Genomic DNA, 11,277 nt, shown 5'->3' with positions numbered 1-11,277 from the left:
CCCGGCAGGCGATGGCGTCCGGCGGCTGGTGCTGGCTGCGCGGCCTTTGGGCCGCGGGGCAGCCCCTGTTCCAAGGCCGTGCGTTGCTCGTCACCAACACTCTGGGCTGCGGCACTCTCATGGCGGCCGGGGATGGAGCGCGCCAGTCCTGGGAGATCCGCGCCCGGCCCGGCCAGAAGTTTGACACGCGGCGCTCAGGTGAGGGGGCGAGTGCTGCTGGCCTTTGACCCCAGAGGATCTTTGGCCCCAACCTCAATTCGGAGACCTGTGACCCGGACCCGCGTGCCGTGACCCATGACCCGTGACCTCAGTCCCTGGCAAGACCCTTGACCTCAGCGTGCACCCTAGACAGCCCCTCCCTGATCTCTGTCCCCTCCCCCCTCGGGGGTCTTCATCCCCTATCATACGTGGGGTTTCTGTTCGCTCCCATCCTGAGGGTCAGGTCCCCGCCCAACCCCTGGTCCGCTTCCCTCTCTCTTGCACTGAGAGACCTAGCGTTGAGCACAGGATGCTGCACCCGGGGTAGTCAAGGGCGCAGCGTCTGGCCCCAGCCAGCCTAGGATCGCGCCCTGTCCCACACTTCCCTACCCGCTGTGCCTCTGTTTCCTCCTCTGGAAAGCGGGGCGATGGTAGAACACTCTGCCACGGTGGTGAGGGAATGAGGGAAGGAAATGCAAACGCAGCTCTTGGAATGGTACGTGGCAGTGGGGCTAGTAATGGGTTGGGCTCTGGGAGAGTGTCAGGCTTACCCAGGTCTTAGGGAGGGAGTGAATTGGGGGCTTTGCTGGCCTAACATGCACCCCCTGACTCTTGGACCGCCCACAGCGAGCATGTTTGCTGTGGGCTGCAGCATGGGCCCTTTCCTGCACTACTGGTACCTCTGGCTGGACCGCCTGCTCCCTGCATCTGGCTTCCGTGGCCTCCCAAACGTCCTCAGGAAGGTCCTCGTCGACCAACTGGTGGCCTCTCCCATGCTGGGCGTCTGGTACTTCTTGGGTAAGGAGCCCCGTGAGCTTGGGCTTTGCCCCTCATAGGTCGGGAGGGACAGAGCCAACTTTGTGTTAAGGATGTGGAGACCCATTACTGATGCACCTCCTGAAGGCTGGGGTACAGTGGTGATAGGACAGACCCAGTGGAGGCAAGTGTGAATGGCAGAATCACAGAGAATGATGCTAAATGTAGGAAGGATGAAGACAGTGTCTGATGGGGCTGCCCTGGACAGTGGTTGGGAGAACGTCCCAAAGGAGAAGACACTCAGCTGAGACTTGAAGAAGGAGCCAGCAGGCAGGGGGAACAGCCCATGCAAAGGCTCTGAGGCTGGAGGAAGGGGAGCTGAGACTGACGTTGACAGGGCACAAGCATCCTAGGACCGGTAATAAACTAGCCTCAGCCTCAACAAGGGTGTGTGGCGTACGCATCCCTCAGGGTACGCGATTATTCACGACAGACCTCTCTCCTCTCACTTGCATCCCTCAGGGTACCCGATTATTCACGACAGACCTCTCTCCTCTCACTTCTCCCCGACTTGACTTGTTCTGTTGTTTAGCCACCCTGCTGTGCTGCCCTTCCCACTGCAAGGCTTTTAAATGTCCTGTTTCCTCTGCCTGAGACACTGTTCCTCAGGGGTCCTACCCCACCCGCTCTACTGTCGTACTCCGTACTCCCCAGCCTCTGACACTCTCATCTCTTGGTTTCCTTCCTAGGCCTTGGCTGCCTGGAGGGCCAGACCCTGGGCGAGAGCTGCCAGGAGCTGCGGGACAAGTTCTGGGAATTCTACAAGGTGGGCATGCCTGCCCAGGCCCCGCCTATCCTTCATCTCCGCCCCCTCGCATCTGTCCCTCCTCTCCCTTTCACAGGCACCCCCTTTCAAAGCCCCACCTCTCACAGCCACCTGGCCCCGCCCGGCCCCGCCTCTCACTGCATTCCACCCCTCCCCGTAGACTGACTGGTGTGTGTGGCCTGCTGCGCAGCTGGTGAATTTCCTCTTCGTGCCCCCCCAGTTCCGAGTCACCTACATCAACGGCCTGACGCTGGGCTGGGACACATACCTCTCCTATCTGAAATACCGGGTAAGCGCAGTGGGCAGACCAAGTACCCAGGGGACTCCTGGGGGGCCACATGTGTGAGCCCCAAATGGCAGTACAACTACGCTCCAGGGTGCGGGTCTCTTGTGCCCGGGACAACCTGCACCCCATGGTGGGTGGGTGGGTTGCTGATCAATAGCGGGGTGAAGACCAAGCCCACGTCTTCTGTCTGATGTGACCTTGGCCAGGTCCCTGCCGCATCTGTCCGGCAAGGCTGACCCCAGCCCTGACGGGTGGAGGAGGGTTCAGTGAGGAGCCCAGAGGGATGAACAAATGCCTGTAACCAGATCCTCTTGTGTGGACAGATCCCAGGCCCCCCAGCGCCCCCAGGCTGTGTGGCCCTGGGCACTGTGCAGACTGAGCTGCCCCACACTGCCACCACATGCCAGCCAGGGCAAGACTGACCCTCAGCTGACCTGGGCAGGAAGGGGAACGGACTGCTGGGCCCAGTCCTAGGCCCACCCTGATTCCTAGGCATCCGGTTGGGCTGCCCCTTCCAAGCCCACTGCCGGGCCTCTGTTTCTCCATCTGGAACACAACCATGAAGATGGACCGTCATCCCCCAACCCTTCTGGGAGAGCCTCAAGTGACTGGTGACAGATGTTCCACCCTCAGCACTGGGCCTCAGCCAGCCAGCTAGTACCAAGCCCTCAACACTCCTGCGGGCTGGACTCTGGGACCAAGGTGGGGACATCGCCCATACACTTGGAGCAGGGCCCCCAGAATTTGGAGCCTTGGGTGGGGTGTGTAGCCTCCAGTCTCATCGTCTGTTCGTGGACTATGGAAGTACAGAGAATTAAATTCTCTTTGTAATTGAAAATCTTGTGGATGAGCAAAGCCAGCACTGGCAGGCCGGCGCTCATAGGGACACTGTGTCGTCCATTCACTTTATTGGGTGTGTGTAGTGTTGTCATGACATCTCCTGGGGGGACTGGGGGGCATGTTTGACACTCATGACATCAGAACAGGTCTGGTGAGAGGTGGTGTCCCAGGGTGGTGAATATCCACAGCAGCCCCCACCCCCCTCCAAAAACAGGTACAACCTTGGGGGCGAGGAGCCAGGCGGGCCATTTCCTGGCTCTGACACACCCCGTGGTACACGTCGAGATGCCTGCAGTCACCTGGACCTACCGTGTCACAGCCAGGAGGCTGGCAGGTCTGGCTACCTTGCATCATGCAACAAGACTGCCCTGGGGTGTCATCCGGCCCCCACTTAAAAACTGATAACTGTTGATGGGGGTGAATTTATAAAAAGGTGGGGTCTGGAGAGAAGGGTGAGTGGTGAGTTCACGGGGCCACGACACGCCACTGCAGAGCGGGAACAGGGCTGTATGTACAGGGTGGGGCACAGAGCAGGTGGGGTGCCTGAGCCCCTGGGGGACATCTCCAATAAATAAATAAATAAATAGCTACGATAATAAATAGGGTGATGGGCTAAATCAGGGCAGGGGACTCACGCCCATGGCCAGTAGGGGCCCTGGCTCAGGCCCAGAGGGCGGGGCCAGGATGGGGCGGGGCAGCTCTCAGCAGGCGCAGTCCTGGTGGGGGGGCGCCTGCTGGTCCGTGAGCTGTGGGCCCTGCTTGGTGCCCGTGACTGCAGGATCGGCTGTGTCCAATGATTCGGACATCTTCTCGCAGATGACATCCACCAGCCGCTCAAAGGTCTGCTTGACATTAATGTTGTCCTTGGCGCTTGCCTCAAAGAACTCGAACCCTGTGGTCAGGGAAGGGAGGGGTGAGGACCCTGGTTCCCCCACGCCCAGAGACACTTTTCTGAGGGCAGGTAACACCTGGAGATTCCAGTGCCAACTGCATGTTAAAGGCACTGACAGGTCCCTTGGGGAAGCAACACTGGACTGAGTCAGCCTTTATTTCCTGCACTCCTTTCTTCACCCTAAAACTATCCCCTCTCATTGTCCCCAGAGCCCTGGGAAGACCCACTTCCCTGCTTCCACCATCCAGCCTAGCCCTGGCCCTGGCGGCATCTGACATTCAGACCCAGGCCTTCCCCTGCTCACACACTCTCCATGGCTCCCTATTGCCCTCTGAAAAGTCTGGCTCCTCAGCTCGTGCTTCAGGCCCTGCGAGATCAGCCATATTTCCTCCAAGTGACCCTCATGTTGCAGTCACATAAAACTTTGCCAAAAGGATCTTCCCCATGTCTGGCCTTTGCCCACACTGTTTCTTCTGTCTGAAAGACCTCCTTTTTCTTTAAGTAGTGGGCCAGATCCAAGGCCCACTTCCAGGAAGACTTACCTATGCCAGGCAGAGCCTGGCTCCCCCAGCTGAGGTCCTTTCCTCTCTCACAAAGCTGGAGGCCTCTCAGGGGCCCAGCAACACCCAGCACAAGGCTGAGCAGTGAGAGTATCAGAATGAATCAGAAACTTCCTGCAGAGCAAACTCCTAAGCATCCATCAAGACTCACCTCAAGGGGCTTCCCTGGGGGCACAGTGGTTAAGAATCCGCCTGCTAATGCAGGGGACATGGGTTCGAGCCCTGGTCAGGGAAGATCCCACATGCTGCGGAGCAACTAAGCCCGTGCGCCGCCACTACTGAGCCTGTGCTCCAGAGCCCGCGAGCCACCACTACTGAGCCTGCGTGCTACAACTACTGAAGCCTGCGTGCTTGGAGCCCGTGCTCCGCAGCAAGAGAAGCCACTGCAATGAGAAGCCCGTGCACCGCAACGAAGAGTAGCCCCCACTTGCCGCAACTAGAGAAAGCCCGCGCACAGCAGTGAAGACCCAATGCAGCCAAAAATAAATAAATAAAATAAATTAATTAAAAAAAAAGAGACTCACCTCAAATGGCCCCTGGATCAAGGCCAGCTTGCAGAAAGTATGAATCATCTGGACTCGAATCCTGGCTTTGCTGTGAGACTTTGGGTGTGTCTCCTCCCCTTTCAGGGCCTCAGTGTCCCTTTCCTAGCCTGTGGGTGTCCAGCCTCGCTGGGTACTCACCCAGGTGGTCAGCCAGCTGCCGACCGCGTTCCGACGACACCACCCGCTCATCCTCCATGTCACACTTGTTCCCCACCAGCAGCACCTGGGCATTGTCCCATGAGTAGGTCTTGATCTGGGTTGACCTGGAGGAGGTGGTGACAGAGGAGGGTTAGGGCTTGGAGAATCTGAGCTCTGCCCCCCTCTCCCCCTTCCCCCCGTCCTCCCCCCACTCCAGCCCCCACCTCCCATTAATTCTTTAATTCTTGAGGGAGGCAGGCTCCATCCTCCTCCCTGTCTTTGTCCTGCCAGGAACACTCTGCAGGTGTCTGCTCCCACAGTTCACTGCTCTTGGGAGTCCCTCTTTCAAGCAGCTTTTCCCATCCTTCCCAGATCCCCACCCCCCACCCCCAGAGAAGGATTCTCGCTCTTAAACAAATTCAAACATTTTCTCAAAATGTATCATTACTCTAGTCAGAAAATGTCAATGTTTATATCCTCTAACCTATGCAAACTGTCTTCATATTTTCTGTCCCTCCCAGATTTTTTTTCCTTTATGTTTACAGTTTCATTTTTCCACCTGAAACCCTGCTTCCCATTATTTTGAGCTGATGCCACACTGTTTTAATGATTATAGATTGATAGCAGGTCTGGGACCCCAATATTGTTATTTACATTTCTGCCAAGCGGCTGGGGCTCCCTGATCTCTGTCTGTACCCCAGGCTTTACACCAAGCCTAGCTCAGAAGACCATCTGTGAGCAGGTGGGGGCACGCTCACCAGTCCTGCACCGCATTGAAGGACTCCTCGTTGGTGATGTCGTACATGAGGATGAAGCCCATGGCGCCCCGGTAGTAGGCTGTCGTGATGGTCCGATACCGCTCTTGCCCCGCCGTGTCCTGGGGAAGAAGAGACAGGGTGTCAGAGAGGACACACACGGAAACTCCTCAGAGTGGGTATGAACTCTGAGATGGTCAGGTCCAGCGCCCTCGAGGCCCAAAGGAGCAGGGGCTTGCCCAGAGGCACAGTGGGTCAGGGAGAGTGAGCTGGCTGCCTGCACTGGGAATGTGGTACCCAGTCATCCTAAGGTACCTACAGAATCGTTCCCTCATTCATTCAACACACGTGTACCTGTGCCACACCCTGTGCTGGGCACTGGGGACACAGCTGTAAACAAAATGGACCAAAATCACTGCCCTTGTGAAACTGACAATCCAGTGCAGGAAACAGACAATAAACCTGTGAAAAGGTAGAAAATGTATCGTCAGAGGGTGGCGAGGACTGAGGAGAAAAAAGCCCGACAAGGATGGGCAGCGTGGGCTACCTTCAATTTTAAACTTGAAGGATGAGGGAGGGAACCATGTGGGGATCAGAGGAAGGACGGTCCAGGCAGAAGGCACAGCCCGGGCAAATGCCCTGAAGTGGGACTGCATTTGGTACATTTGAGGAACAATGAAGAGGCTGAGACAGAGATGGAAGGAGACAGATGAGATGGGGTAACAACAGGGGCAGACTAGGCAGGGTCTGGCTGCCTGGAGGGGTGCAGGTTTTGCCCGGAGTGAGGTGGGAGCCGCGGAAGGACTGTGGGCAGGGAACGAGCAGTTCTGACTTGGCATTTGGCAGGCTTCCTCAGGCCTCGGGGGCGTTGAGGACAGTGGCCAGAAGACCCTGACGGAGGAGCCTGCTCCTGTCCCAGGGAATGAGGTTGGGGGTCAAGATCCCTCTGAAACCTGATATAGACACACATGGAGGAACTTGAACACGGGGAAACTGAGGCACCAAGCAAATGATGCATCTGATGATGTCAGGGTCAGGAGAGGACCCAGCATTTGCTCCTTCCCCACCCCTGAAGAGCACTCATTAGGCACTGATGGAAGAACAGGGGCACTCTCTTCAGTGCCTCTAGCCCCTTGTACACAGTAAGTGCTTGATAAATGCCCAGTGTGTAATGAATGAATCTAGACAGGAAAGAAATAGGCAAAGCTGGGGCTGCTATTCTCGGGAGGGAGAGTGATGAAGCCAGAAGCCCCCCAGCTGGACCCACCCAGATTTGCAGCTTGATCCTCTTATCGTTTCGGTAGATGGTCTTGACCTTGAAGTCAATGCCTACAGTGCTGACAAAGGCAGGCGTGAAGGAGTCGTCTGCGTAGCGGAAGAGGAAAGACGTCTTGCCCACGCTGCTATTTCCGATGATGAGGATCTTGAACATATAGTCGAAGTTCTGGTCCGAGGACTCCTTCTGCCCATAGCGAGAGTCTGTGGCGGATGCCATCTGGGGGTGCGGAGCGTAGACGAGCGTGAGGGGTCTCCCTCCACCCCCAAACACTCAAGCCCAGGCTCAGGATGGAGAGCTCCCAGAGAGGGACGGAGGTTACCCTTATCCCATCAGGAGCCCCAGTAGTAACGGTGCAGCCCACGGCAGAGGGCGGGCCATGACCTTGAAAGGCCCGAGGTTTCAGGGGAGAACCTCAGAACGCAGGGGATGGAGACACCCCTGCAGCCCCCTCCAGCACGCCTGTTCCCCAGGTCCGGCTGTAACCTAAGCACTACAGCTGCGCCTGGAGGGGTGACTACGGCCGGCCCCGCCCCCCATCAATCATTCATGTTCCTCAGAACTGAGCCACGCGGGCGCACGTGCACACGCGTGTACGGTACCACAGGGACGCGTGTCCGCAGTCCTCCTCCCAGACTCCCAGGCTGGGAGAGCTCGGGCTGAGACAGCTACATCACGTGATAGGAGCGGGGCGTGCACACGCTCACGTGCACACAGCAGGGCACACACTCGGACACGCTCGTGCATATCTGAGCGTCGAACACACTCGGTGCACAGGACAGAGCCTGTCTGCTCACCGACATGCATATACAAATGTGCAAACCCACCCGTGCGCACTGTGTCCTCCACCCGTGCAGCCGAGTACACGTCACCCACACGGGCACGCATCTCCGTGCACATATGCACATTGCTGTGCACGCACACGCACAGTCCACGCGTCTCCCTCCACATGCCTGAAACACGCACAAACTTGGATCGGGACCTCCAAGGGGTCACACGAGAATACCCTGGTACACAAGCAAGGGTACACACAGATCCGCCCGCACAGGCGGGCGCGCACACGCGTGTGCACACCACACGCACGCGCACGCACGGAGCCTCCCGCGCGCACAGCTTCCCGCAAGGCACTGGTCTCGTCTCCCCTCCCCCTCCGCCGCAGAGCCGGGGGTGGAGGGATGGGGGTGGGGGGTGAGGATAGGGCAGGTAGAGGAAGCCGGGGCCCTACCCCTCCCCAGGCTCGCGACCGCCGCATCCTTCCCCTCATTTAACGCCGGCCAACTTCGTCCCCCTACCCCAGCCCATCAGTCAAATGAAGGTTATGTATGTGCTCCGAGAGGGAGCGCACCGGACCGTCCGGGAGCTCACCTTGCCCTACACTGATGCGGCGGCGACCCTAGCGGCAGCGACTTTTTTGGCAGCGGCGGTGACAGGGCCCCCAGTGCGCTGATGTGGGGCTGCGTGTCAGCGGAGGCGACGGCAGCGGCTCAGGCCCCTGCAGTCCGCGGTGACGTCCTGCACAGAGGAGCGGGGCTTCATATGCAGATGAGGTCGTGACGCCATTCTGGGGAGGAGCCACAGATGGGGAGGTGGTCCACGGTCGCACGCAGAGCCGGGAGGGGCGGGGTTCTCACGCAGATTGACATGAGAATGGGGCGGGGCCCAGCGAGCTCATCCAGTAGCTAGCAGAAGCGGTGCGGGAGGGGTGGAATCGCCTGCCGGCTCCACCTCTCTTCAGCGTTAGGGAGGCGGGGCTACGAGGCGCCTCCTCATTGGCTTAAGTTCTCGAGCGACGGGCTAAGTAGCCAATCAAAGATTGTCACGCCCTCCTCCTGTCCAATGGCGGTTCCCGAGCGGTTGAAGGGACGAGAGGTTGAGGCCTGGGCTGAGCCTGGGTCTTCTGGGGGTGTTCCCCTTCCCCGCCCCCATGCACCCAGGTCGGAGACTCAGGAGGTCCCCTTTCAGTCCAGGGTGCTGTGACCTCTCCTTAAACCCTCCCTATTCCCAATTTCAGAAAAGAGGAACAGAGGTTCGAGAAGATGCTCCACGTCTCCTATTTATTGGGTTCAACATAAGTAGAAAAGAAGAAAAAGCGGAAATAGGGGTCAAGATAGACTCCGTCTAATTTCAGCTGTAAGACCCAAAAAGAAAGAAGAAAAAAAAAAGAAAGAAGAAATTGGGATCAAGAGAGTCACCCTTCCCCACCAATTTCCAGAAAAAAGGAAGGGGCTAACGAACGCTCCAGGAACCCCTTTCCTTCCTGCTCCCCATTTTCCAGAGAAAAATTCAACGAAATGCAGGAAGTAGGGCAGAAAAACGGCCTGTCCCTTAAACTCAAAAAGTCTGCGGTAAAAAACCTGGGAAACAGGGAGGATACGAGCGAGGTTCAAAGACCCAACAATAAAGACAAGGGGTGGGAGATGCTTTACTCCTCCCTGGTTCCTGAGTTTAAAAAGACAGGGACAGAGAGTCCTCCCTCCTCCATCCTGGCAAAATGAGACTCAGAGATGGAGACTTTGGGGTCCAAGGTGACCTGTCACATCCGTCTTCATGTGAAAAAGTCAGAATTGGGGGAGGGGAGGAAGAACGAGACCTTGGCCTCCATTCCAGGTCTCTGCCCTGACCCCAACTCCGGTCCCCACACCCGGCAGGGGGCGTGTGGCCCCAGGAAAATTCTGATCTCCCTGATTCCTCCTCAGGAGACGAGGGGCGGGGCTTGTCTTTTTTATAAAAAGCTCGCCAGCTGCAGAGACGCTTAGAAACCAGAATAACTTAGCGCCTGGAGGCCGCCCACTCCCCCCACCCCCGCCCCCAGCGCCCCGGAAGTGCGGAGACGTCCCTCCAGCTCTCCTTGCAGTTGGGAAATCTATTTTTTTCTAAGGATAACATTTTTGTCCCTCCTCTTCACTCAGACTATAAAAGTATCACAAACCCACTGCGGAGAGCTGGGAAGATTCAGAAAAAGATAATGAATAAATATAAATCCACCTCCAATCTCTCCCCACTGGAAGACCAGCAGTCGAGTTCCCGCTTTGGGGTGGGGGATTGGGGGGGGGGGGTCCAGGCGCTGCCCAGGTCGAGGGGAGGTCGTGCAAGTCAGCTAGGCTCCCTGACCTTCCAAATGCATGCTTCCGGGTTTGTACGTGGGTGTCGATCGGAAATACCCACTTATTTTTTTTCCCAAAGGGTAAAGGCCCACACCAATGTATACCAGCTTCTGCACAAAGGATTTTGTATTATATTTTATTTATGTATTTAATCATTTATTTATTTGGCTTCGTTGGGTCTTCGTTGCTACACACGGACTTTCTCTAGTTCCAGCGAGCAGGGGCTACTCTTCGTTGCGGTGCGCGGGCTTCTCATTGCGGTGGCTTCTCTTGTTGCGGAGCACGGGCTTTAGGCGCACGGGCTTCAGTAGTTGTGGCACACAGACTCAGTAGTTGTGGCGCACAAGTTTAGTTGCTCCACGGCATGTGGGATCTTCCCGGACCAGGGCTCGAACCCGTGTCCCTTGCATTAGCAGACGGTTTCTTAACCACTGCGCCACCAGGGAAGTCCCAGGATTTTGTATTTTAAAATAAAAATAATGGAAGGATTTATTGTTAAGAATAAGCATAAGGCTCTGGAATTAGGGATGGTCGAATTGGAGGTGAGGACTACAGACTTGAGGGGAGATGTTCTGTGTGGTCCGAGCAACAGAGCTGCATAGGAGAAGGGCCCTAAACCCTCTCAGATCCCATCCACTACCTCATCTTTCTCCTCTCCCTCCTCGAGGTTCCAGGTGCAACCTTGCCTCAGGGCCTTTGCACCTGCTGTGTCCTCTTCCCCAGGTATTTCTGTGCCTGGCTCTCTCATCCCCTTCAGATCTCCAATCAACACCCACCTCCCTCCAGAAGTTCTGATTTCACCATGTCACCTCCTATCATGTCACCATAGTTTTCCTTCCTGATACATCCCCATTAGAAATGATCATGTTAACTTATTTATCCAATAGCCAGCCGTGAGCTTTGACAGGCGGGGATCGGTGTCCCCAGCACCTACACCTTTGGACACAGTAGGTGCCCTGTGATGGTATGACATGAACAAATGAATGATTGGAAGGAGCGTGACTTTGGCCACTGAGGTTAGGGAAGACCTCTCTGAGGAAGTGACATTTGAGCAGGAATCTGAAGGAGGAGAATGAGCTGGCCACTGGGAGAAGTGGGGGA

The 11,277-nt window shown here is 56.8% G+C and overlaps 2 protein-coding genes across 2 annotated transcripts; one reads left to right on the top strand and one right to left on the bottom strand.

Moving 5' to 3' along the window:
- The first annotated feature begins 11 nt into the window (after nucleotides 1-11).
- On the top strand, nucleotides 12-2,904 carry MPV17L2 (MPV17 mitochondrial inner membrane protein like 2). Its single transcript, XM_004277552.4, has 5 exons — nucleotides 12-198; nucleotides 826-996; nucleotides 1,704-1,780; nucleotides 1,941-2,069; nucleotides 2,390-2,904. The coding sequence occupies exons 1-5, from the start codon at nucleotides 12-14 to the stop codon at nucleotides 2,486-2,488; spliced, it is 663 nt and encodes a 220-aa protein (XP_004277600.1). The 3' UTR covers nucleotides 2,489-2,904.
- Nucleotides 2,905-2,957: 53 nt separating this feature from the next.
- On the bottom strand, nucleotides 2,958-8,597 carry RAB3A (RAB3A, member RAS oncogene family). The gene is made up of 5 exons (XM_004277551.2): nucleotides 8,438-8,597; nucleotides 7,064-7,291; nucleotides 5,800-5,918; nucleotides 5,042-5,166; nucleotides 2,958-3,798 (listed from the first exon to the last, which is right to left on the bottom strand). Exons 2-5 carry the CDS (start codon nucleotides 7,289-7,291, stop codon nucleotides 3,608-3,610), a joined length of 663 nt encoding a protein of 220 aa, XP_004277599.1. The 5' UTR covers nucleotides 8,438-8,597; the 3' UTR covers nucleotides 2,958-3,607.
- Between the last annotated feature and the right edge of the window lie 2,680 nt (nucleotides 8,598-11,277).

The sequence above is a fragment of the Orcinus orca genome, chromosome 3, assembly GCF_937001465.1.
Source record: "Orcinus orca chromosome 3, mOrcOrc1.1, whole genome shotgun sequence".
Classification (NCBI taxonomy): Eukaryota; Metazoa; Chordata; class Mammalia; order Artiodactyla; family Delphinidae; genus Orcinus; species Orcinus orca.
This window is presented reverse-complemented; position numbering and strand designations above follow the sequence as displayed.

What these genes read in the sequence shown, in the direction of transcription:
- MPV17L2 (XM_004277552.4), top strand. Translation starts at nt 12, where the DNA reads ATGGCGTCCGGCGGCTGGTGCTGGCTGCGCGGCCTTTGGGCCGCGGGG. An exon ending in GTTTGACACGCGGCGCTCAG is followed by an intron (nt 199 to 825) that starts GTGAGGGGGCGA and finishes GACCGCCCACAG; the next exon opens with CGAGCATGTTTGCTGTGGGC. An exon ending in GGGCGTCTGGTACTTCTTGG is followed by an intron (nt 997 to 1,703) that starts GTAAGGAGCCCC and finishes TTTCCTTCCTAG; the next exon opens with GCCTTGGCTGCCTGGAGGGC.
- RAB3A (XM_004277551.2), bottom strand. Translation starts at nt 7,291, where the DNA reads ATGGCATCCGCCACAGACTCTCGCTATGGGCAGAAGGAGTCCTCGGAC. An exon ending in GGATCAAGCTGCAAATCTGG is followed by an intron (nt 5,919 to 7,063) that starts GTGGGTCCAGCT and finishes CTTCTTCCCCAG; the next exon opens with GACACGGCGGGGCAAGAGCG. An exon ending in TTCAATGCGGTGCAGGACTG is followed by an intron (nt 5,167 to 5,799) that starts GTGAGCGTGCCC and finishes CACCTCCTCCAG; the next exon opens with GTCAACCCAGATCAAGACCT.